We start from the raw sequence: 20,783 nt of genomic DNA, 5'->3' as shown, positions 1-20,783 counted from the left end.
CGATAACCGCATGAGTGCACCAAACAGCGCATCGCTTTCCCTTCCTTCGACAATGGCAGACGCCCCAGTGGCCATCCCAGACGGGAGCGCCCCCCGCCCGAGAAATCCCCGCCGAGGAGGCAGAGGGCGCGGCAATCGTGGCGCGCCACGACAGACGCAGACACGAACGGACTCGCAGCCGCAGTCACAACCGCCATCACAGCCACAGCCACCACCGGAGACTCGCGCGCAGCAGACACCCCCCACCGGAAACGATGAAACCCGTCCCCGCCGAGGTCCCAAAACGGGAGGGCGCAGAGGAGGCGCAGGAGGAGGAGGAGGTCGTGGGGGAGGCGCTCCCTCCGAGAGTGGTCGTAATCGTCGTCAAGGACGTGCTCACGACACTGATATGGGAGGTTTGAACACCGGGCGAAGGTTCCAAGGCCGGCTGACGCGGCCGGATCGTGTGGCGGGGGCGGAAGCGGAAGAAGGCGCTGAACAACAATCACAAGAAAACGGCGTGCCGGAGGGTTTGAGGGCTGATGCGCCGACTTTCGTACCCGGCGGGACGCCAAACGGAGACACCCCGACGGGCCCCCGGGAGAAATCCGCGAGTGCGTCCAAAGGGAAATCCAAGGCGAAGGTGAAAAACCCGCCGCCGCCGCCCAAGGTGACGACGAAATCAACGGCGCCGGATATCGCCACCCGCATCCACGAAGACATCGCTCACACGCTCTACGAATGTCCGATCTGCACGGGGGAACTGGGGCGGAGATCGCGGGTGTGGTCGTGTGGACTGTGCTGGACTGTCTTTCATTTGAGCTGTGTCAAGAAGTGGTCGCAGAATGAAGGCGCAGCGGCGCAGGATGCGGCCCGTCGGCGGGGTGAGGAGGGTGACTCCCAGCAGCCACGCGCCTGGCGATGTCCCGGTTGCAACTTGGCGCAGGAGGTCTTCCCCTCGAGCTACACGTGCTGGTGCGAGAAAGAGGTTGACCCCCGTCCGCTGCCCGGTCTTCCGCCGCACTCGTGTGGGCAGACTTGCTCGCGATTGCGCAAGGGCTGCCCGCACCCGTGCGATGCTACCTGCCACGCGGGTCCGTGTACCCCCTGTACGGCGATGGGCCCGACGCAGGATTGCTTCTGTGGGAGGAATTCGACTACCAAGCGCTGTCGAGACACCGACTACGATAACGGCTGGAGCTGTGGCGAGATCTGTGGGGACCTGTTGCCCTGCGGGGAGCACACATGCTCTCGGCCGTGCCACGAGGGTCTCTGCGGGGCGTGCGAGGTGAAGGTCGAAGCTCGTTGCTACTGCGGGAAGGCGGAGACGGAGATGCTGTGTAGCTCCAAGGACGAGGAGATGGACAGCGAGGTGCAGCGCGACGGGCATATCGAGCAGTGGACGGGCTGTTTTGCCTGCGGAGAGCAGTGCAATCGGCCGTTCGACTGTGGCGTCCACTTCTGCCAGAAGAGCTGCCACCCGCAAGACGCGGAACCCGCCCATTGTCCGCGGTCGCCGGACGTCGTCCTCGACTGCCCCTGCGGGAAGACCCCGCTGGACCAGACTCCCGGTTATACGCCGCGGACGTCGTGCGAGGACCCGATCCCGAACTGCCTCGAGGCCTGTGGCAAAATCCTCCCCTGCGGACACTCGTGCGACATGATCTGCCACACGGGTCCGTGCGGGGTCTGTCGCCGCACCGTGCCCATCAGCTGCCGCTGCGGACGCAACACGTTCAAGACCATCTGCCACCAGGGAACGATGGAGCCGCCGCAGTGCTTCCGCATCTGCCGCGCGGGGCTGCACTGCGGCCGCCACGCGTGCACCGAACGATGCTGCCCCGGGGAACAGAAGGCGCTCGAGCGCCAGGCCATGCGGCGGAAGCTCAAGGCCCACCTGCGCCCCAGCGACGAAGACGTCGAAGCCGAGCACATCTGCACCCGGGTGTGTGGGCGGATGCTGAAATGCGGACGCCACACATGCCCGGAGATCTGCCACAAGGGGCCCTGCAATACCTGCCGGGAGGCGATCTTCGAGGAGGTCCCCTGTAACTGCGGCCGGACGGTCCTCCACCCGCCGCTACCCTGTGGCACGCAGCCGCCGCCGTGCTCGTTCCCCTGCGAACGCCCAAAACCATGCGGCCACCCCCAGACACCACACAACTGCCACTCCGACGACGAGCAGTGCCCCAAGTGCCCGTACTTGACAGAGAAAACTTGCCTGTGCGGCCGCCGGGCGCTGAAGAACCAGCCCTGCTGGCTAACCGATGCACGATGCGGGCAGATCTGCGGCGAACTGCTCAAATGCGGCTCGCACACCTGCCAGAAGAACTGCCACCGACCGGGCGACTGCGAGGACGCCTCGCGGCCGTGCCAGCAGCCCTGCGGCAAGACGAAGACCATGTGCGGACACCCGTGCACAGAACCCTGCCACGCGCCATACCCCTGCCCCGAGAAGACGCCCTGCCCGACCAAACTCACAGTAACATGTCCTTGCGGTCGCCTCCGCCAGACGCGCCTCTGCGGCGCAGCCAAAGCCGTCGCCTCCAAAGGCCAACTCCAGCAACCCCCCCGCTCACCAGCCTCCACCCTACTCACCTGCGACGACGAATGCGCGCGCCTCGAGCGCAACCGGTCCCTCGCATCCGCCCTCGGCGTCGACATCAACCCCGCAACAACCATCGCGCAAAACATAACCTCCAACAACCTCCCCTACTCCACCGAAACGCTCGACCTCTACCTGCAAGCGTCCTCCTCCTCCCCGCTCTCCGCCATCCAAGCCTGCGAAACCAGCCTCCAATCCCTCGCGCTCAACCCCACAACCCAACGCTCCGTCCGCTTCCAACCCGCCAAGTCCTCCCTCCGCGCCTTCACGCACTCCCTCGCCTCCGACTGGGGCTTCACCAGCGAAAGCTACGACCCCGAGCCCCACAGACACGTGTTCGTCCTCCGCCCAACAACATGGACGCCCCCACCCTTCGGCACAGGGAACGGCACGACCACAATCGGCATCGGCGGCATGAGCGTCTCCGAATGCGTCAAGCTCCGCGAACGCGAACGCGTCAAAGAGCGAGACGCCCAGCGCGTCGCAGCAGCAGAAGCCAAAGCGCAGCGCGAGGCTGCCCGCGCCGCCCTCGGCGGTGACGGCGCCGGCGGATGGGCGCAGGTGGCTGCCGCTTCGGGTAGAAGGGGTGGACCTAGCGGGAGTAGCAGTCGGAGCTCGACACCGCTTGCGCCGCCTACGCCGGCGTCTTTTGGTGGCGCGACGATGTATGCTGCGCTTATGGGTGATTCTGCGGCGGCGGGGGCCGCGGTGGGTGCACAGCGGAAGAATAGGCTTGTGTTGAGGTCGGGTGTTGGTGCTGCTAGGCAGATTTTGAAACCCGAACCTGTTGCTGATAGTTGGGAGGAGGCGGAGGAGAAGGAGGAGGCGGAGGAGGAGAAGAAGGAAGAGGGCGAGGAGAAAGAATTGGCGGAAGAAGAGAAGGAGAAGGCAAGGGAAGTTCCTGATGAAGGTGATAACTTACCTGCGCCTGTGCCTGTGCCTGTGCCTGTGCGTGAGGATGTCGATGTCGATGCCGGCGCAGCAGGCGAGGGGTCTGGGGAAAAGACATCCACTTAGTTGCTTTTTTTTCACCCTTAGTGGTGGTTTGTTCGTTCTTTACTTTATCATATGTTGACGAAGTATGCAGCTAGTTATTCATGACCCCTAGCGAGCATTATTCGGCGCTGTCATTTCATTAGATGGAGTTATCATCAGTACTTTGCTTGATCGATTCATAGGTAGTTAACTGGTGTTGTACAACATCACATTAATGCATTGCATTGTTTATGACTTTTATATCCCAGCATAGATGCAGTGAACTATACTAGTAGATCATGCAGTACTGTGCTATCTTGAACCCACCCTCAATAAAGCTGTAAGGTAAAGTCAACGCTGAAGTTGACGTCCACGCGATACGCTTCCATCAGACGTAGCATACACATAGTATTCCTATAAACTAGCACTACGCACCTAGGATCACTAGGTCTATAAGTACGTATACCTCAAAGATATAACAATCCAACCGATACTGCCTAGGTACTATATCGTATATCGTGTATAGTTTACTTTCCAAAAGATATATAATAAAGATGAGAACTACCAACTAGGCGGCCTATCCTCCACCGCACGCCCCCAATTACTCTCCTCCTCCCCAAGAACCAACTCGAGCACGCCCCCGTGAGTGAAAAACTCATGACTGATCCAGCTTTTCTTGTATGGGTGGCCGTTGAGGGCTGCGCTTTGGATGAAAACTGGCTTGGCCGGTTTTTCTTCTCCTTTGAAAGACGAAGATGAAGATGAAGATGAAGAAGAGGACGAAGAAGAGGACGAAGAAAAGGACGAAGAAGAGGACGAAGAAGACGACGAAGAAGAAGAGGACGACGAGGAAGACGAGGAATTCGACGAAGACGACGAAGACGAAGACGACCAAGATGAAGACGGGGAAGAAGAAGAAGAAGAAGACGGGGAAGAAGAAGAAGAAGACGACGAAAAAGAAGACCCCCCCACAACCCTAACAACACCCACCCCCCCTGTAACAGGATGAACAAACCTAACCTCCTCAAAGAAAGGCGGCGTAATCAGATAAACACTCTGCCCAGCCGACGGAAATAGTCCCACCAGCGAAAAGAACGCGAAAGCACCCATCGCCCCGGAATCATCATTCCCCGGCAGCCCGCCATGCGAGGCATTAAACCGGGAGGGAATGTAAGAGCGCACGCGCGCCGCTGAGAGATCCGGTCGCCCCGCGTAGTGGTATTGGAAGACTGTTAGGAAGACGGGCTCGTTGCCGAGGTCTGCGAGGCCGGATTCGTGGAAGAAGTCGAGGCGGGAGGTGAAGGGGGTGTCGCCGCCGAGGGTTTGGATGAGGGTGCGCATTGAGTGGGGGACGTAGCTTTATTGATCATTTTTTGTTAGTAGGATTGATTATGGAGCTTGGAAAAGGGAGAGGGAGGTACAATTGATATTCCCACACGCTGGACTCGAACGTCTCAGAAGGATTGCTCGTCAACGAGCACCACGACGCCAGCGCACTGCACGCAATTGGATCCTGATACCCCCACGTCCCATTCCTATAGCGCGGTTGAAAAAAACCAGTAAACCCCGGATCAGAGCCATTGATGTTACTCGTCTGGTCGGCCCTGAACAGATTAATCCAGTTGCCTGAGCGCTGGAGGTACTTATCCGCGTCGGCGTGATGGCCCAGACCCCTCGCCACAGTCGCGACGCAAAAATCATTATAAGCGTACTCGACAGTCCGAGATATACTACGCGAGTTCGTCCCAAACCCCACGGGGTCGAAGTCCTTGTAGGGGATGTAGTGGAGGGATTTCCAGCTCGACAGCCCGCCTCGACCGTGGGTAGACCATTCGAGAGGCTCGTTCTCCGCATCGTTGACGAGCGCCTCGTATGCTAACTTCCAGTCGATGCCCGTGAGGTTCTTGACGAAGGCGTCTGCTAGGACAACATCCGCGTTTGACCCGCCCTGCGTCCAGCCCTTACAGAGACTCATGCGGCAGTCGGGGAGCCAGCCTTCGTGGCGGTATGTGTCGAGCAAGCTGCGGACCATGCGCGACTGCGCCTCGGGATCAACGATGGTGAGTAGTGGGTGTTGCGCGCGGAACGAGTCCCAGATGCAGTAGAAGGAGTCGAAGTACGGCTCGTTGCTGTTCCATAGCGGGTTTTCGCCTGTTAGGTCTTGGGGATCGAGCATTGTGCGGTAGAGACCGCTCCAGAACACCGTCTGTAACTCGCGACTGGCACGCCCGGGAACGACTGAGACAGGGCTCAACTTGTGCCGCCAGGCGTTTTCGGCGCGGCGGCGCACAGCGTCGAAGTCGGTTAGTGGGTTGGGAATCTCGCGGCGGGCGTTGTCGCACGCGCGCTCCGTGCTGATATAGCTGACACCCACTCGCGCAGTGACTGTCCCCGTGGGGGGTTGTTTGAAGCGCACGAACCCGCCTGCCTGGAGGTAGAAGTTGTTGAAGCCGCGGGGGACGAAGGGCAAGCGCTTGGGCTCGGTGTCCGCGCCGTCATTGACCCAGATGCCGGTATCGTGGATAGACGCGCCCGCGAAGTCGACGCATACGTAGGACTTGTATGTTCCGGCGCCGAAACTGGGGAGGAACGTGCCGTTGGCACGGATGCTGCCTGTCTCTGCGTCGATGTCGATCGAGGCGTTTTGGCGACTGTCCCAGAGGTTTGTGAGGTCTAGGAGGATCATGGGACTTGCGCTGTCTTTCGTCGGAGGGAAGTGAAAGCGGAAGAGCGCCGCGTGGGCAGTGCTCGTCATCTCAGCGCTGATACCGCTGTCGAGGCCGAGAGCGAAGTACCCCGGGCGGGCGACAACCGAGTCATTCTTATAGTGGACAGCGCGGTTGGCCTTAGGAAATTGACAGTGGTCGAGCCGATCATCGGGACAGAACTGCGGGAAGAGGGGAAAGTTCCCTAGGGAAGGGTTTCCACCTGTGCCTGAGTCGTGCAATGCAGAAAAGCCGGTTACTTTGCTGCCGTCTGTGGAAAATCCGCCGGTGTTTTGGCCGTCGACGTCAGCGACGGCTTTGGCCATGCCGTAGGGGAGACTGGCGCCGGCGAAGACGTTGCCTCCATCTGTGGAGCCGATGAGGGGGTCGACGAATTGGAGGATGTCATTGTCACTGCCATTGTGATCTGGAGGGGCACTGCCTTGGGCGAGGGCTGTCCAGAGGAGGGGGAGCCATGGGAGATAGCTGCGCATGGCCGTTGGGGGTGGAGATGGGATGAGAAAGTTGGTGATGTTGGATGTGGTCAAGGGATGGGGGGATTTTTGAACGGCATGCTGGAGATGCAGTGTAACTTTGATGTAGCTAGACAGGGAATCCGAATGGGGATGGATCGACAGAGATAGAGAATGCAGGATGATTCATTGGAGACAGAATTGAATGCGGGGAAATGTAACCCTTCGATCAAGGATCTGATCCTAGATGGTATAACAAATGTATTATAGTCATGAACATAATATACAACATGAATCCGTACTCATCACTATGTACTCCTTGCGTCAGTCCCTCTTCCACAGCACGGGTATCAAAAACATCCTCCACCCATATATACACGACAAACAGGGCCATCTACAAAACCGTCCCCTTGTTCTGCTTGCGATCGACGTTGTAGTTCTTCCAGATAGCAATAGCCGGAATCCCCAGCGCCAAAAAGGCAGTCGACGCGATCGCGCCGTACATCTGGCTCTGGCCCCACGCGTAGTTGATGGCGTCGCGGGTCGCCGATCCCAACGGGTACTTCCACTGCTCTAGATATCCGCCCATGAAGATCTTGCTCCAGTTCGGCTTCTCCTTGGCAGGGATCTTGCTCAGCAGCGCGTCAGCCCAAGTGTTGTTGTAGATAGCCGCAGCGACGGCTAGCCCGACAGCCCCACCCAGATTGTTGAACAGCTGCAGCACGGCGAGCATCATAGGCACGCCGTCGCGGTCGGCAGCCGCCATGACAGCCATTTGGTTGCCGATGACGATCGTACCGCCACCGAACGCGATGAAGATCTGGCACATGACCACGTAGCCGATGCCCTGCGCGGTGCCGCGGAAGTGGATGAGCAGTCCCGAGCCCAGGATCATGAGGGGCAGGCCAAAGAACAGACACGTGTTCTTGAAGTGGTGGGTGTAGCGGATCCACAGGCCGAACATGACGCCCCAGAAGCAGGAGCCAACGTTGTAGATCTGCAGCATGTAGCCGGCCATGTCGAGCTCCAGGCCGTAGACTACCTGACAGAAGACCATGAAGTACTGGTCCCAGCAGTAGAAGCTGAACCAGGAGAGCGCCGCCATGATGCACGCACCAAGAATCGTCCGGTTCTTCACCAGCTCGTAGCGGATGAAGTGCTCGCGCGCCACCCACTTCTCCCACGCTGCGAACACAAAGAATAGGCAGAATCCGATGACGAGCATGGCGATGAAAGAGGCTGATTTGTACTGCGCTTGACCGTACGACTGCAGACTGAAGGGGAGGAGGACGAGGATCCAGGCGGCCATGAGGATTGCGGCACCAATGACTGGATTCGGATTAGTACGAAAAGAAAAAAGACAAAAGAAACAGAAAAGAGGAACGTACTATCGAACATGTGAATGTAGTGGACGATAGACTGCAACACGGTGCGGGAGCTCCGTTCGCGCCGCAACAAGCCGGCCTTCTCGGCCTTGCGCTCGTAGTGCTTGAACACAAGGGCCAGCGGCGCGAACATGACCGGCTGGATGATGCAAAAGGCCCCGTAGGCCCAGCGCCAGCCGGGCCCGTTGACAAAGGCCTGGCCGGCCAAAGGGGCGGTAAATGCGGTACAGATGAATGGCGTCTGGGCAAAGGCGAAGGTGAAGGCTCGGTTCCGCAACCCGGAGGTATCGGCGATGAAGACGTCGAGGATGTAGTAGAGGGCCTCGTAGCCGACCCAGAAGATCGTGTAACCGGCGGCGTACGAATCCGGGTTGTCACAGGCGGCAGTGATGATAAGCCCGAGGGTGTAGACGCCGAGGAAGACGAGGAAGCCCTCGGCACGACCCCAGAGGTTGAGAATCTTGGCGATGGGCAAGCGGAGCACACCCCCGATGATGGTGTATAGGATGTTGGCGGTACTCACTTGCGGGGCGGACTTGAAGTTGGCGTAAACATTGTTGATGACGCTACTACTGATGCCCGACTGTAAGGCCAGCAAAAAGAAGCAGAGCCAGATCCTATCACCACTGTTAGTTGAGCTCCTTGACTAAGGACGATGGCTCTTACCAGGCATAGGTTGCAACCAGGGCCTTTTTGCTCCATACCAAGGCCATGGCCTCAGCCTTTTGCTGACCGAGCTGAGCATCTTGCGTCACCTGGTCGGGATGCGCTCGATTTTCCCGGTCATCGCGCGCCTCCAGACTCATCCGGGAGTCATCCGAGTCCGACTCGACAGGAGCGTCCGTGGGCGCCTCCTGCTTGGGGTAGACCTCACCCGAGAGATTGGTAGTGGTCGCGGCGGGCTTTTCCGAAAAACCCCGAATCTTGTCGACGACACCCATAGTGAAGAGTAGCGCTTGATTCCCACTTGACGATGTTGTCACGGAGAGGGAAAGCGAGGGTTAGAATCTCACGGCAAAGGGAGAGAGGAGGTTGGGGAGGGAAAGGACATGAAGGACGATTCCACCATGGGAAATCAACAGGATAGAAAAGTGTAAAAAAAAAAAAGGAAGGAAAAAAGGAAGAGAAGAAAAGAGATCGCGGACCAAGTGGGAGGGGAAATGAAATTAAGCAATCAGAAGGGCCGACGAGAAGAAGTTTGGATCGGCAGTGGAGAAGAGAGTTGAGAGAGTGAGGGAAATTTCCCCTGGACCGCATCAGACGCGGTGACGGATCAGATAGTGCTTGTCAGCCACGGATCAGATAACTGATTTCATCAGCTGAGAATGATCAATTAGTTCATCTCTTCTGAAATCCTCCGGTATCGTAGTATATCCTGGCAATTATTTCCGTCGGGTCTTTTCCTCTGCCACGGCGTCTCTAATTCCCTGCCCTCCCCCAGACTTGCACCCCAGCTCTATTTGGTGACATTGACCAGCGTTGCGGTCAACCTCGACAGATAACCGAAGGGAGCACGGTCGACCGGTTGCGGTAGTGGACGTGCCAGTCATCTCGTCAGAGACTGTACTATGACCCCACTCGGATCCACCAGTTGATTCGTTCCTGTGGGATCCCACGCGAGGCCAGTTGCATTCCATCCCTCAATCCTCCGGAACTCGGCATTCTAGTGGTCAAAAAGGTGATGTGATGTTGGATGACCAGCAATTCGATTTCATGGATGATTATTGGGTATGACCGCGGGGATTCCAACTCTCATGTATGACTATACGAGTTTCACTTTTCCACGGTGGGCCCGCTAAGCCGTGATTTCACATCAGGTCAAGACCAGAGGAGACTAGACGAGTTCCTTGGCAATCAGCCACTGATCCACTGAATTGGCACGGTGGTCTGATCGATATCTTTGGCTTCGGGGGGTGCGACCGCTGGCGATAAGGATATAGACATCGATCCAGATCGTTAGATTCATCAAGGATTCAATCATCCTCATCTTAATTATAATACTGTTCCCGATCACCATCATAAAAGAAAGATCCCCAAGGAGTGTGGTGGAGGTATCAGGATCCGACCGAATAAACTTCCATCAGATAAAAACCAGCCCATCTAATCTGATCAGATACTCCGATGGTCGGGCTTCTTTTCCACTCTCCTTCTGCCACCACCACAATGACCGCTACCACCAATCAGGATGATCCAATTGATTTAATCAAATTATAGTTTCATTGATGGCCACTGGTATGGCATTCCGATGCACTTAATCAGATCAATCCGTACGGACACCGCCCTGCCCAACGAGGCCCACACCACATAGTTTCGCTCAACTTGACCACAGTGAGAGTGGACCCGTCAGCCAGCAGAAACTCTGCTCATGACCACGGTTTCGTAGCCCCCTCATGGAGGGAATTTTTCGGAGAATCCACGGCTGCATCTAGAACGAGACATTTTCCGCCGCGTGCTCTATCTATGACCGATTTTTATGAACGGAATGAATCTTGTCAATATCTTTTTTTTAGGGCGCATTCCTCAGTCGTGAACAGCAATTGCTGGCGTTTTAACGCCTCAGTCTTTGTTGGCACTGCATATTGACAAGGTTTGGTGTGTTTATCGTGATGTCAACCCTCGGTCATGTTCGGAATATGAGGACGGTCAGACAGCCATCCCACCTTTTAGCGTCCACGCCATGGGGTTTCTGATCCACTCGACGCAGCTTGAGAGGATTCGTTAGATTGATTACCCCGAAGCTTGTCTTGCACGTCGGTTTAAAAAAGTGTGTCGTCGGTGGGTCGGCATACACCATACAAGAGACGGAACACGAATTATTCCACCCCTCGCGTCCGTCTGCGTGTGTCAGTGAGACACTCGGGTGGATGTATACTTAATTGATCCTAAGTTTTATCCGGCTCGATATTTTATAAAAGTCATCTATCCACCGATTCGACGCGGCCTGATGTCCTGCAGCATCGCATGCAGATCCAGCCAGAATGCAGACTGGTCCGGTTCGCCAGGTACCGGAAGACCGCCTCCACCCCTCCATTGGATGCCTTCAAGTGGTGAGACAGTAAGATGATTCAACTGTCTGTCTAAATCTCTCGAGTCTCCATCCGATAAACCCTCAACCTGTTGCTGTTGGTCTCCGCATCCCAAAAACTACGCCAACTGGCGAACGGCTGAGTCAGACGATCGGCCAGAACGTCCCGGATTCCCCCATGTTGTTTTCCCCTGCCGGAACGGAGTTCGACTTTCGTCTCCAATTTTCCCCAGACATTCTTGATCAGACGGGCTTTGCCGTCCATTCTTCTGTTCGACAGTGCAGACAGGACGAACGCATTCACGGATTGACTCTCGATAACCTGTCAGGGCCTGTCCCATCCCCTGGGTGTGTCTTCCAATCAAACCCGTCTCGTTGATAATCGTCGCGACCAAACCTAATTCATTGATCGGGTCGCCCCCCATACGTCATTTCTCCGATCCCCTGTCTGAATGCCCTCCCGTCGCAGTCATACCAAGTCCCGCAGGGGATGTTTACACTGTAAACGGAGACATGTCAAGGTAGCTCGCCTCGGTCTTTCTCTTCTGTCACTGCGGAGACGGGACTGGTCATCCACGCGACGAGACCGTCCTCCGTGTCTGCCATCACCCGTTACCCGATCGGTTCTGTCAGATATTAACATCAATCCAGTGCGACGAAGGGTCTCCCAAGTGTGGACTGTGCCGCAAGCGCAAGCTTGAATGCATCTATCCCCCGCCCGGTTCGAGCGACGGTGATACGCGACCGCCGTCCACCCCGCGAGAGGGCGGGGAGGAGGCCGCGGCGCCCGCGGAGGAGCTGTCGCTGCCCACGCGAATGCTAGAGATGCGATTATTCCACCACTACCTCACCGACACCTACACCACCCTCCTGCAGGCCAACCTCGGCCCGGACCATTTCCAAATGGTCGTGCCGCGACTGGCTATGGGGGCCCCGTTTCTGCTGGACAGTCTTCTCGCGCTGGCCGCGCTGCATCTGGCAACGCGGGAGCCCGACGACAAGGGGACGTGGTTGGAGGCGGCGCTCAAGTACCAGAATCGCGCGTGCTCCGCCTTTAGTCGGGTCCTGGCCGAGCTGACGCCGGAAGAGAGCGGGCCCGCCTTTATCTGCTCCATCTTCATCATGCTATGCGCCACCGCCTACCCCTGCATCTCGCAAGACAGTCACCTCCACGCTTTTGACCCGCTGACCCAAGTGCTCGAAGTGCGCCGCCTGATGGCCGGTTGCGCCTTGTTGTTCGGGCAGCTGAACGACGTGGAACACGTCGGGGAGCTGCGCGGCTGGCTGGTTTACAAGAACGAGGGAGCGGGCGGGCCCGGACACATCCCCATGTAGGCGGCATCCTCCCTTGTATCTTTCCTATGGAAAGGAAAAACCACTCTAACCACCAACCCTAGACCCATGGACCCCAATCTTGTGCGACTTAAAGAGTACGTCATGCGCTCTTTCCCCCACCCCCTGATCCCTCGATACTGACCCCGGTAGAGCGCTGCACAAATCCCTCGAGAAGCTCCAGCTCGCGATCGACAAACTGGACGAATCCCAACGAGCCGGTTACCGGAGGGCGTGTGCCCTCCTGCAGGAAGCGACCGCGCGATGGCCGATGGGATATCCCAACGGGGGGTTCATCGCATGGCCGGTCAACATCGACGAGGCGTTCCTCTCGTGTCTGAAGGACGGGCACTGGATGGCGCGAGTGGTGTTCCTGCACTACGGAGTCGGCATGCATCTGCTCTCAGAGAACTGGTATGTCGGTGACTGGGGCCGACGCATGGTGGCCGCGGTGCTGCAGGGCGCGGGGGATATTCCATCCACGTGGGCGGAGACTATCGTGTGGACGCGACAAGCCGTGGGGTTGGAAATAGAAGTAGATACGAATTGAATGACAACAGCCAACCAACCACTTGAACAGCCATAGTGTCAGACGTGTGTAGACCGGATACCTTGTCCGTTCTCGTCTTTATTTACGAAATGAGATCCAGTCAGACTGAATGAATTTGGGTGTGGTGATGCACGATGGAGATGGGATGGGGTCAGCCGATAGATCGCCAGATATGCAATGCTATCCCTATCCCGTATCTCACCAATAGACTCGCAAAAATTGAGGAATCGAAACCACGGTGAGATTCGCGTGTTATCTCCAGATATGTAAACACCAGAGACGCCTTATCGGCCTTATCTCCTGTCAAACCTGTCAGAACGACCACACGACCCCAATGTGTCCATCATCCCCGCCGATCCCTCCCTCTCCTACTGACAAGCGATCGGGTCCGATTCTTCCAATCCGGCCCTCTCTCCCCATTAGCGGTCAACGGAAGGAATCAAGGAGGAAAGAAAAGAAACATAAATGGCCCACGATGCTCTTTGTGCGGGCTCAAACCCCCCTCACGCTCTTTGTCCACCGTGACAGCGAATCCGCCGATTTCTCGAACTAGACCCCAAAAAGGAGACTCCGTTGATAATACCCCCCAACGGTATTCGCTCAAATCGCCGATCGTCCTCGCGCTAGGATCTCTCCGATGGTACGCTACCTACACTTAGACATAAGGAAGCGGCGGTAGTACTCCGACAAGCCGAGCACGGCACAGTGGTGAGCGCAAGCGCAATGCGCTCGCGCGATCGCGAGAGGGGATGGGACCGGGGCTACGGGGTGGAGAAGCAGGTTTGTTTGTCTGGCTGGCTGGGATACAATTAGCAGCTACCCCCCTGCAATTGCTGGTCTATGTTGTTATTTTCTTTCTCCTCTTTCTCCTCTCGTTCTGTTCATCTTTCTTCTTCATTGAGCGCTGTACTCCTGACACTGTGCTACATATAGCCCCCGCACGCTTGGTTCGCATCGCAGTCCGACCGTGCGCACACGGGTAAACAAAGGAGAATGTTTCGTCTTTTGAGGGCTGCCTTTGCGGGCTCCCTGGGTCTGGCACTGCTGCTGCTGGTTCATGTCCCTGGGGTGGTGCCGTCGCCGTTGCTCGCCGATCCCCTGGTATCTGCGCGTGGGCCGAAGGCGCTGGGGTCGGTTGGGCCTGGTCAGCGGGGTGCCGTGGCGAGCGAGAGTGAGCTTTGTAGTCGCCATGGGACGGAGATGCTTTTGATGGGTGGGAATGCGGCGGATGCAGTGAGTTCTCCTGTGTTGGTTTGGACGGTTCGCGGCTAATCGGAGATATAGATGGTTGCGACGACGTTTTGTATTGGTGTAGTCGGTTTGTATTTCCAGGCCAGAACAGAGTGGGTAATGCTAATCATGTATAGGAATGTATCATAGTGGCATCGGAGGAGGCGGCTTCCAATTGATCAAAACACCTGATAACCAGTTTGAATTCATTGACTTTCGCGAATCGGCCCCTGCGGCGGCCTCTGAGAACATGTTCAAGAATAAATCCGATGCGTCTACGAAGGGTGGCCTTGCCAGGTGAGATTCTACCGACAGGTCTGCCAGACTTTAGTTCCACGGGTCTAATGTGCAATAGTGGCGTCCCCGGCGAGCTGCGCGGGTTGGAATATCTCCACAATAAGTACGGCTCGCTCCCCTGGTCGACGGTGATGCAGCCCGCCATCCAGACCGCACGTCAGGGATTCCCCGTCACCGAAGACCTGGTGCGCTATATGAAATCTGCAGTCGGAGATGACGAGGACTTCCTGTCCAAGAACCCGACGTGGGCGCTGGACTTCGCCCCCAACGGCACCCGTCTCGGTCTCGGGGACACCATCACGCGTCGACGCTACGCCGACACGCTGGAGACGATTGCCAAACACGGCGCGGAGGCCTTCTACTCGGGCCCAATTGCAGAGGCGACGATTGCGGCTCTGACAGCCTCCAACGGCACGATGACTATGGAGGACCTGCGCAACTACACGGTGGCCGTCCGCGACGTCGCGCAGATCAACTATCGGGGTTATAAAGTGTCCAGCGCGACGGCTCCTTCGTCGGGGATAGTGGTTCTCAACGTGTTGAAGGTCCTCAACATGTACGACGAGTTCTTTACCCCGGGGAATGTGAATCTCAGCACGCACCGCATGGATGAGGCGATCCGGTTTGGCTATGGCCAGGTATGATGATGAAACTTACTTGGTGCTGAGGACGGCTAACTGACTCATTCCCAGCGGACCAACCTGGGAGACCCGTACTTCCTCGACGGGTTGGATGAGTACCAGAAGAAGATGCTGTCCGACGCCACGATCAAGGAGATCCATGGTAAGATCTCGGACACCAGGACCCAGAATGCGTCGGCCTACGATCCCGATGGACTCGAGAGTCTCAACACGTAAGTTCCCTCTGCCCCCGTAAAGATTCCTATTGCTAACACGCCCAGACCGGGCACGTCACACATCGCAGCCGTGGACCACACTGGCCTCGCCATTTCCGAGATCACCACCATCAACCTCCTCTTCGGCAGCAAATTGATGGTCCCCGAGACAGGAATCATCATGAACAACGAGATGGACGGTATGGGCCGCGTTATCCTCTATGTCCACCTAGAACTAAACTAACCACCCAACCCAGACTTCTCAACCCCAGGCTCCTCCAACTCCTTCGGCTACATCCCCTCCCCCGCGAACTTCATCCGCCCCGGCAAACGCCCCCTCTCATCCATGACCCCAGCGATGGTAACCCACCCCAACGGAACGGTATTCTTCATCGCCGGCTCCGCCGGCGGAAGCCGCATCATCACCGCCACACTACAGAACATCATCCACGCCGTGGACGAAGGCATGTCCGCCGCGGAAGCGCTGGCGCAGCCCCGTCTCCACGACCAGCTCATCCCCAGCGAGGTGCAGTTCGAGTATTCTTATGACAATTCCACTGTCGCTTTCATGAAATCCCTCGGCCATAATGTTACTTGGCTGGCACCGGGGGAGAGCTCCGCGCAGGCGATCCGTCGGCTTCCGAATGGGACGTTTGATGCTGCGGGTGAGCCGAGGCAGCTGAATTCGGGGGGGATAGCCGTTTAGGTGTAGATATTGATGACATGAGTAGATAAATAGTGTTATACATAAGGTCATTGACTGTTGTTAACATTATGTTAATGAGAGATATTGATTTTACTATTTTACCTGTTTCATTTTCATTTCTGCTTTTCGTAGTTTACCTATCCACTGGATAGAGCAAAAGTGACGGATCAATTCCGGACACGACCCGTATCGCGAAGTGGTCTGTGCTCCCGCGTTTTCTGGCGTCAATCACTCTATCTCTACTTCCAACTGTGTACTTTCCTACAGAAACATTGTCCAGCTCTCCCTTCAGCTTCAACTTCAAACAAAACAAATAATATCTTCCATTTATCCATTCACTTTCTCTTCCATCCTCTGACAAGTAAGCTAGTCAGCCGCCCTTGCTGGGAACCTTAGCTTAACTTAGCTCTCATGGGCCACAGAGCTCTAGCTGCCAGCTGCAACTTCCAGTTATGGCCGTGAAACGGTCTCCTGGTGAGTGATTGGCTTTATTTATTCCCTCTAGTAGTCACCTTTACGCCAAACAATCACTGACAGATGTCTTATTCACAGTGTTTGTTGTGTTTTCCAACCCATTTGATCTTCTGACCATGTGCGACGGTCGTTTCTTCCTTTCTTTCTCTACCGATTCATAGCTTTCTTCCTTTCCTGTCGGCTATAACTTCGTCTTTTGAATCGATTGGATCAACTACTACACTGGAGTCTCGAAGCTACCAAGCAAATACACCCGAAAACTCCGTTCTGCAGAACCACACTAAAGCGACAATAACAACATGGAGCCCAGCACCGACAGAGTCTCCGTCGTGGTCTCTCCCCCACGTATCGACCTCACCCTGTTCGAGTCGTTTGACGAAGAAGTGGAGCGCACGGTGGATGAGATCCTCTCTGACCCGAGCGTCGAGAGTAACTTTGACGACTACAGTCATGGAGGTGATGTGGGTGGAATGGTGGATGGAAGTCACGATGATGGTTTGGCTGCTGCGGCGCCGGAGGAGCGTTCGGTGAAGCGGTTGAAGAAGCGCCATCAGACTCGCTCACCGTATTTTGCTACCGAGTTGAAAGGCATAAAGAAAGGGCCCGTGGCGATGAGGAATATTACGAGGATGAGCAGTGCGGAGGCGGAGGAGGAAGAGGACGAGGTGGAATTGGAATCGGAAGAGGATCAGGAACAAGAGGTACACCGACGAGGGCGACGCAACCAGGACAAGCACCAACCCGAGCGATCGTCCAGCTGCGACATTATCGAAGTGCGAAAGATCCCCGATAAGAAACCGCAACCCAAAACCCCGGCTCCGGCCAATGCAGACGAAGACGACTACGTCTTGGAAACCCTGGAGGAAGGCCAGAGGGACAGACTAGTGTCCTTTATCACCTCGCACTCGTTCGTCACCAACCCCAAATACCGTGCGAAGCGCAAGAAGTGGCGGCGCTTTGTGTCCGACTTGCGAAAAGAGGCTGGCCTGGCGAATGTTGAGAAACCGACTATTCGCCGACTGGAAAATTATGTCAAAGGGCTTTGTCGCGATATGCAGAAGACTGCCACGACGGAGAGGGAGGCCTCGACTAGTGGGGATGGTGGACGGGAGAAGTCGTCGAAGAGGTCGAAGGAAAAGCGACGTCGGGAAGACGAACATTCTAGGGAGAAGGCTAAGAAGGAGGATAGTCCTAGGAAGAAGGCCAGGAAAGATGATGATCCTGGGAAGAAGGACAAGAAAGACGATAGCCCCAGGAAGAAAGCCAAGGAATCGAAAAAGAGCAGCTCATCTACTCCTGCCGCGGCGGCTGAAAAGCAGAACAAACCTGCGCCCGAAATCATCAATCTGGACAGCGACGACGAACCTGTGGTTGTCTCTGCGAATTCTTCGTCTCATTCTCCCGACATCAACGTGGGGTACAGGCCGATTGTTCGCCGTGCCGTATCCCGTCAGCCCACAAGTGAGTCGGTACATGGGGACGTGAATGAGGAGCCAGAGGTGCCTTCCAATGATGCAGATCCTGTGAAGAACGATAATCCCCCGGAGGCGGTCGCTCCTGCGAATTTCCAGATATACGAAACTAGCAATGAAGAGAATACGCCCTCTGCCAGACGTGCGAGCACCCGCTCGTCAGACCATTCAACCTCCCTGGCCAGCCACAGTCGCCGCAAAGAAGAAGAGCGTGAACTACGAAGGACCCGTCGGAGGAACAAACGCCAGAAGTCAACAAAGTCCAAGAAGTACCGAGACAGTCTTACTAGTCAACGTTCCGAAATGGAAGGCCGGCAGACCCCTGGTGTCAGCCCCGAGCCACAACCGCTGCTTCGAACGCCGGAAAAGCAGTTGAATCGCACAGCCCTCCGGCCCGACCCCGATACCCCTGTCATGGAAGATCCTTACTGGGACATGGATTTTTAACACCCGATGATTCGCTGGAATTGACCATCCGCGATGAGGTGAGGTCTAAATATTTTCATAACATACGCATTGGCAACGGGAGCCCGACGATACCCGCCGCAACTCGGGAAATCATGACAAACTTGGGGTTGCCAGGGGACTTTCTCTCGTCAGATTCGTCCTTGAGTAACGCCCCTCGCAGCAGCACGTTATTTACTCCACCATCAACGCCTGTAAGGGATCGTCCTGATCTCAGGGATCTGATTCCAAACAGGGACTCCTCGGCGCCTGTCAAGCCACCGCGTCTCAAGCTTCCCAAGATATCCCCGTATTTTCCATCCGCATCGGCAGCGTTGGAATCCTGCCTTCCTTTCCCGCCTATTGATGATTCCTCTTTTGGGTTGGTTCAAGAACAGCTCGCCCACGACCCTTTCCGCCTGCTTATTGCGACTATCTTTCTCAATCGGACCCGTGGAGCCGTTGCTCTGCCGGTTCTCTTCCAAGTTTTCGACCAGTTCCCCACCATTGAGTCCATGGCAACCGCGGATCCCATCTCTCTGGTTTCCATGATTCGTTGCCTGGGCTTCCAAAACCAGCGGGCGAAGAAATGTATCGGTCTCGCGCAGACCTGGCTGGCCCACCCGCCTAGTAAAGATAAGCGGTACCGAAAACTGCACTACCCTTTCAAAACAGACGGCCGAGACGTTGGTCAGGAAGAGTGCATCGACTATGACGATCCCCGTGTGGCTTGGGAGATTGCTCATTTACCCGGTGTGGGGGCGTACTCCATCGACAGCTGGCGTATCTTTTGTCGCGACGAACTGAGAGGTCGGGCTGCGGACTGGAAGGGGCGCGGCGCTGCGGAGGACGATTTCGTTCCGGAATGGAAAACCGTTCTTCCCCAGGACAAGGAGTTGCGCGCCTACCTGACGTGGATGTGGCTCAAGGAGGGCTGGGTGTGGGATCATCATACGGGAGAGCGAACGCCCGCGAGCGAGAAGACGATGCACGCTGCCCGTCTTGGGGGAATAGCGCACGAAGAAGACGGAAACTGGGTTCTTCAGACTTCGCCGGTTAAGAAGGTCGCCAACGGATTGACTATGGGGAGCTCGGTTTGATTGCCTGTTTTGTTATCGTCATCATTACTATTGTAATTGTTTGGATCTGGAGTTTGCTATGGTTGGGATTCAGAGTGGGATTAATTGCGCATGCATTGCATGGTTTCGGATTCGGATTAGACTTTATCAGCGCAGATACCCTTGAAGCTATCAGTCAGTTTAATAGGAAAGCAATGACTATTGCATCCTTTCACTTTGAAGAGTATGACCGTGGTGGTGACTGTCTCCATATCTACGGCAAGCCATTGCGGCCACTCTGCAACAACTCCACCCGCGATTTTTCTGCCGGCAGTACTAAAATAGGTGTAGAGCAGTAGTAGTATCTTTTATAAAATTATCTTATAAATGAAGCTATTCAAAGATATATATATATATTAACTTACTTAGTTTTACTAAAGACTACTTATCCTGAGTATTATATAATAGTATAAGTTATTACTCAGGTGCTACAGATATTCTTTATAACTAGGCTATACTAGTATTAAGATCCCTGAAGAAATAAAAATATTATATATATTTAAAATAGGATAAAGTAATTCTTATCTCTCTTCTCTCTATTTAAGTTAATTAGATTCCTCTTCTTATCTTCTTTAGGATCTAAGTTAATTAGCTTCTAAGAGAAATTAATTACCTATTAGAGTTCTTCTTCTTATATAATATAATTTCTAAGATTTTATATATTCTACTAATTCTTATTATATACAGAGTAATAGACTATCTAGTCTAGTTATTTATAATTAGTATATACTTCTCTAAATACACCTAGAATATAATAATATTTAGAAAATATATATATATCTAAATATTTATAATAGCTAGTACAGGATACAAGTAATATATATTTATATAATTATATAAGAATAGCATGAATATATAAAGGATATTATCTCTTAATTTAATATAAAGTAATCTTATTATAATTAAAAGTTATATCCTATCCTAGAAGACCAAGAAGCTAATATCTAATATATATATATATATACTAGCCTAGAAGATTATAATTCTTTAAAGAGAGAATAAGATTATTATTAATAATAAGACAAGTATATATATAGTAGAATTATATCTTTATAAATATAATTAAGAAAAGAAGATATAAGAAGACAAGTTTATTAGAATAATAACTATTATATAAAAATTATAAATTAGTAATATTTTTTAAAGCTATATAAACTTACTAAGTTATTAAATTTAAA

At 54.7% G+C, this 20,783-nt stretch overlaps 6 protein-coding genes across 6 annotated transcripts; 4 read left to right on the top strand and 2 right to left on the bottom strand.

Moving 5' to 3' along the window:
• Positions 1-52: 52 nt before the first annotated feature.
• On the top strand, positions 53-3,601 carry BDW47DRAFT_126983 (putative NF-X1 finger transcription factor; the record flags this gene model as incomplete). The annotated part of the gene is made up of 1 exon (XM_024816654.1): positions 53-3,601. The coding sequence occupies one exon, from the start codon at positions 53-55 to the stop codon at positions 3,599-3,601; it is 3,549 nt and encodes a 1,182-aa protein (XP_024670621.1).
• A 613-nt stretch (positions 3,602-4,214) lies between these two features.
• BDW47DRAFT_126982 (GH92 family glycosyl hydrolase) lies at positions 4,215-6,758 on the bottom strand (the record flags this gene model as incomplete). The annotated part of the gene is made up of 3 exons (XM_024816653.1): positions 4,215-4,535; positions 4,580-4,916; positions 4,981-6,758. 3 exons carry the CDS (start codon positions 6,756-6,758, stop codon positions 4,215-4,217), a joined length of 2,436 nt encoding a protein of 811 aa, XP_024670620.1.
• A 373-nt stretch (positions 6,759-7,131) lies between these two features.
• On the bottom strand, positions 7,132-9,063 carry sit2 (putative siderochrome-iron transporter; the record flags this gene model as incomplete). Its single annotated transcript, XM_024815226.1, has 3 exons — positions 7,132-8,066; positions 8,126-8,739; positions 8,789-9,063. The coding sequence occupies 3 exons, from the start codon at positions 9,061-9,063 to the stop codon at positions 7,132-7,134; spliced, it is 1,824 nt and encodes a 607-aa protein (XP_024670619.1).
• A 2,536-nt stretch (positions 9,064-11,599) lies between these two features.
• BDW47DRAFT_118537 (uncharacterized protein) lies at positions 11,600-16,097 on the top strand (the record flags this gene model as incomplete). The annotated part of the gene is made up of 11 exons (XM_024815225.1): positions 11,600-11,668; positions 11,799-12,478; positions 12,545-12,577; positions 12,633-12,864; positions 14,152-14,262; positions 14,372-14,376; positions 14,410-14,556; positions 14,615-15,194; positions 15,249-15,409; positions 15,458-15,591; positions 15,649-16,097. 11 exons carry the CDS (start codon positions 11,600-11,602, stop codon positions 16,095-16,097), a joined length of 2,601 nt encoding a protein of 866 aa, XP_024670618.1.
• Positions 16,098-16,408: 311 nt separating this feature from the next.
• BDW47DRAFT_46841 (uncharacterized protein) lies at positions 16,409-18,592 on the top strand. Its single transcript, XM_024819104.1, has 3 exons — positions 16,409-16,458; positions 16,520-16,571; positions 16,650-18,592. The coding sequence occupies exon 3, from the start codon at positions 16,871-16,873 to the stop codon at positions 18,488-18,490; it is 1,620 nt and encodes a 539-aa protein (XP_024670617.1). The 5' UTR covers positions 16,409-16,458; positions 16,520-16,571; positions 16,650-16,870; the 3' UTR covers positions 18,491-18,592.
• Positions 18,593-18,603: 11 nt separating this feature from the next.
• BDW47DRAFT_126978 (putative 5-Methylcytosine G/T mismatch-specific DNA glycosylase) lies at positions 18,604-19,587 on the top strand (the record flags this gene model as incomplete). The annotated part of the gene is made up of 2 exons (XM_024816652.1): positions 18,604-18,677; positions 18,744-19,587. The coding sequence occupies 2 exons, from the start codon at positions 18,604-18,606 to the stop codon at positions 19,585-19,587; spliced, it is 918 nt and encodes a 305-aa protein (XP_024670616.1).
• Positions 19,588-20,783: the final 1,196 nt, after the last annotated feature.

The sequence above is a fragment of the Aspergillus candidus genome, assembly GCF_002847045.1.
Source record: "Aspergillus candidus strain CBS 102.13 unplaced genomic scaffold BDW47scaffold_33, whole genome shotgun sequence".
Taxonomy (NCBI): Eukaryota; Fungi; Ascomycota; class Eurotiomycetes; order Eurotiales; family Aspergillaceae; genus Aspergillus; species Aspergillus candidus.
The sequence above is the reverse complement of the archived record's forward strand: the minus strand, read 5'-3'. Positions and strand labels throughout refer to the sequence as shown.

Excerpts from the sequence above, each read along its gene's own strand:
- BDW47DRAFT_46841 (XM_024819104.1), top strand. The coding sequence starts at position 16,871 with ATGGAGCCCAGCACCGACAGAGTCTCCGTCGTGGTCTCTCCCCCACGT.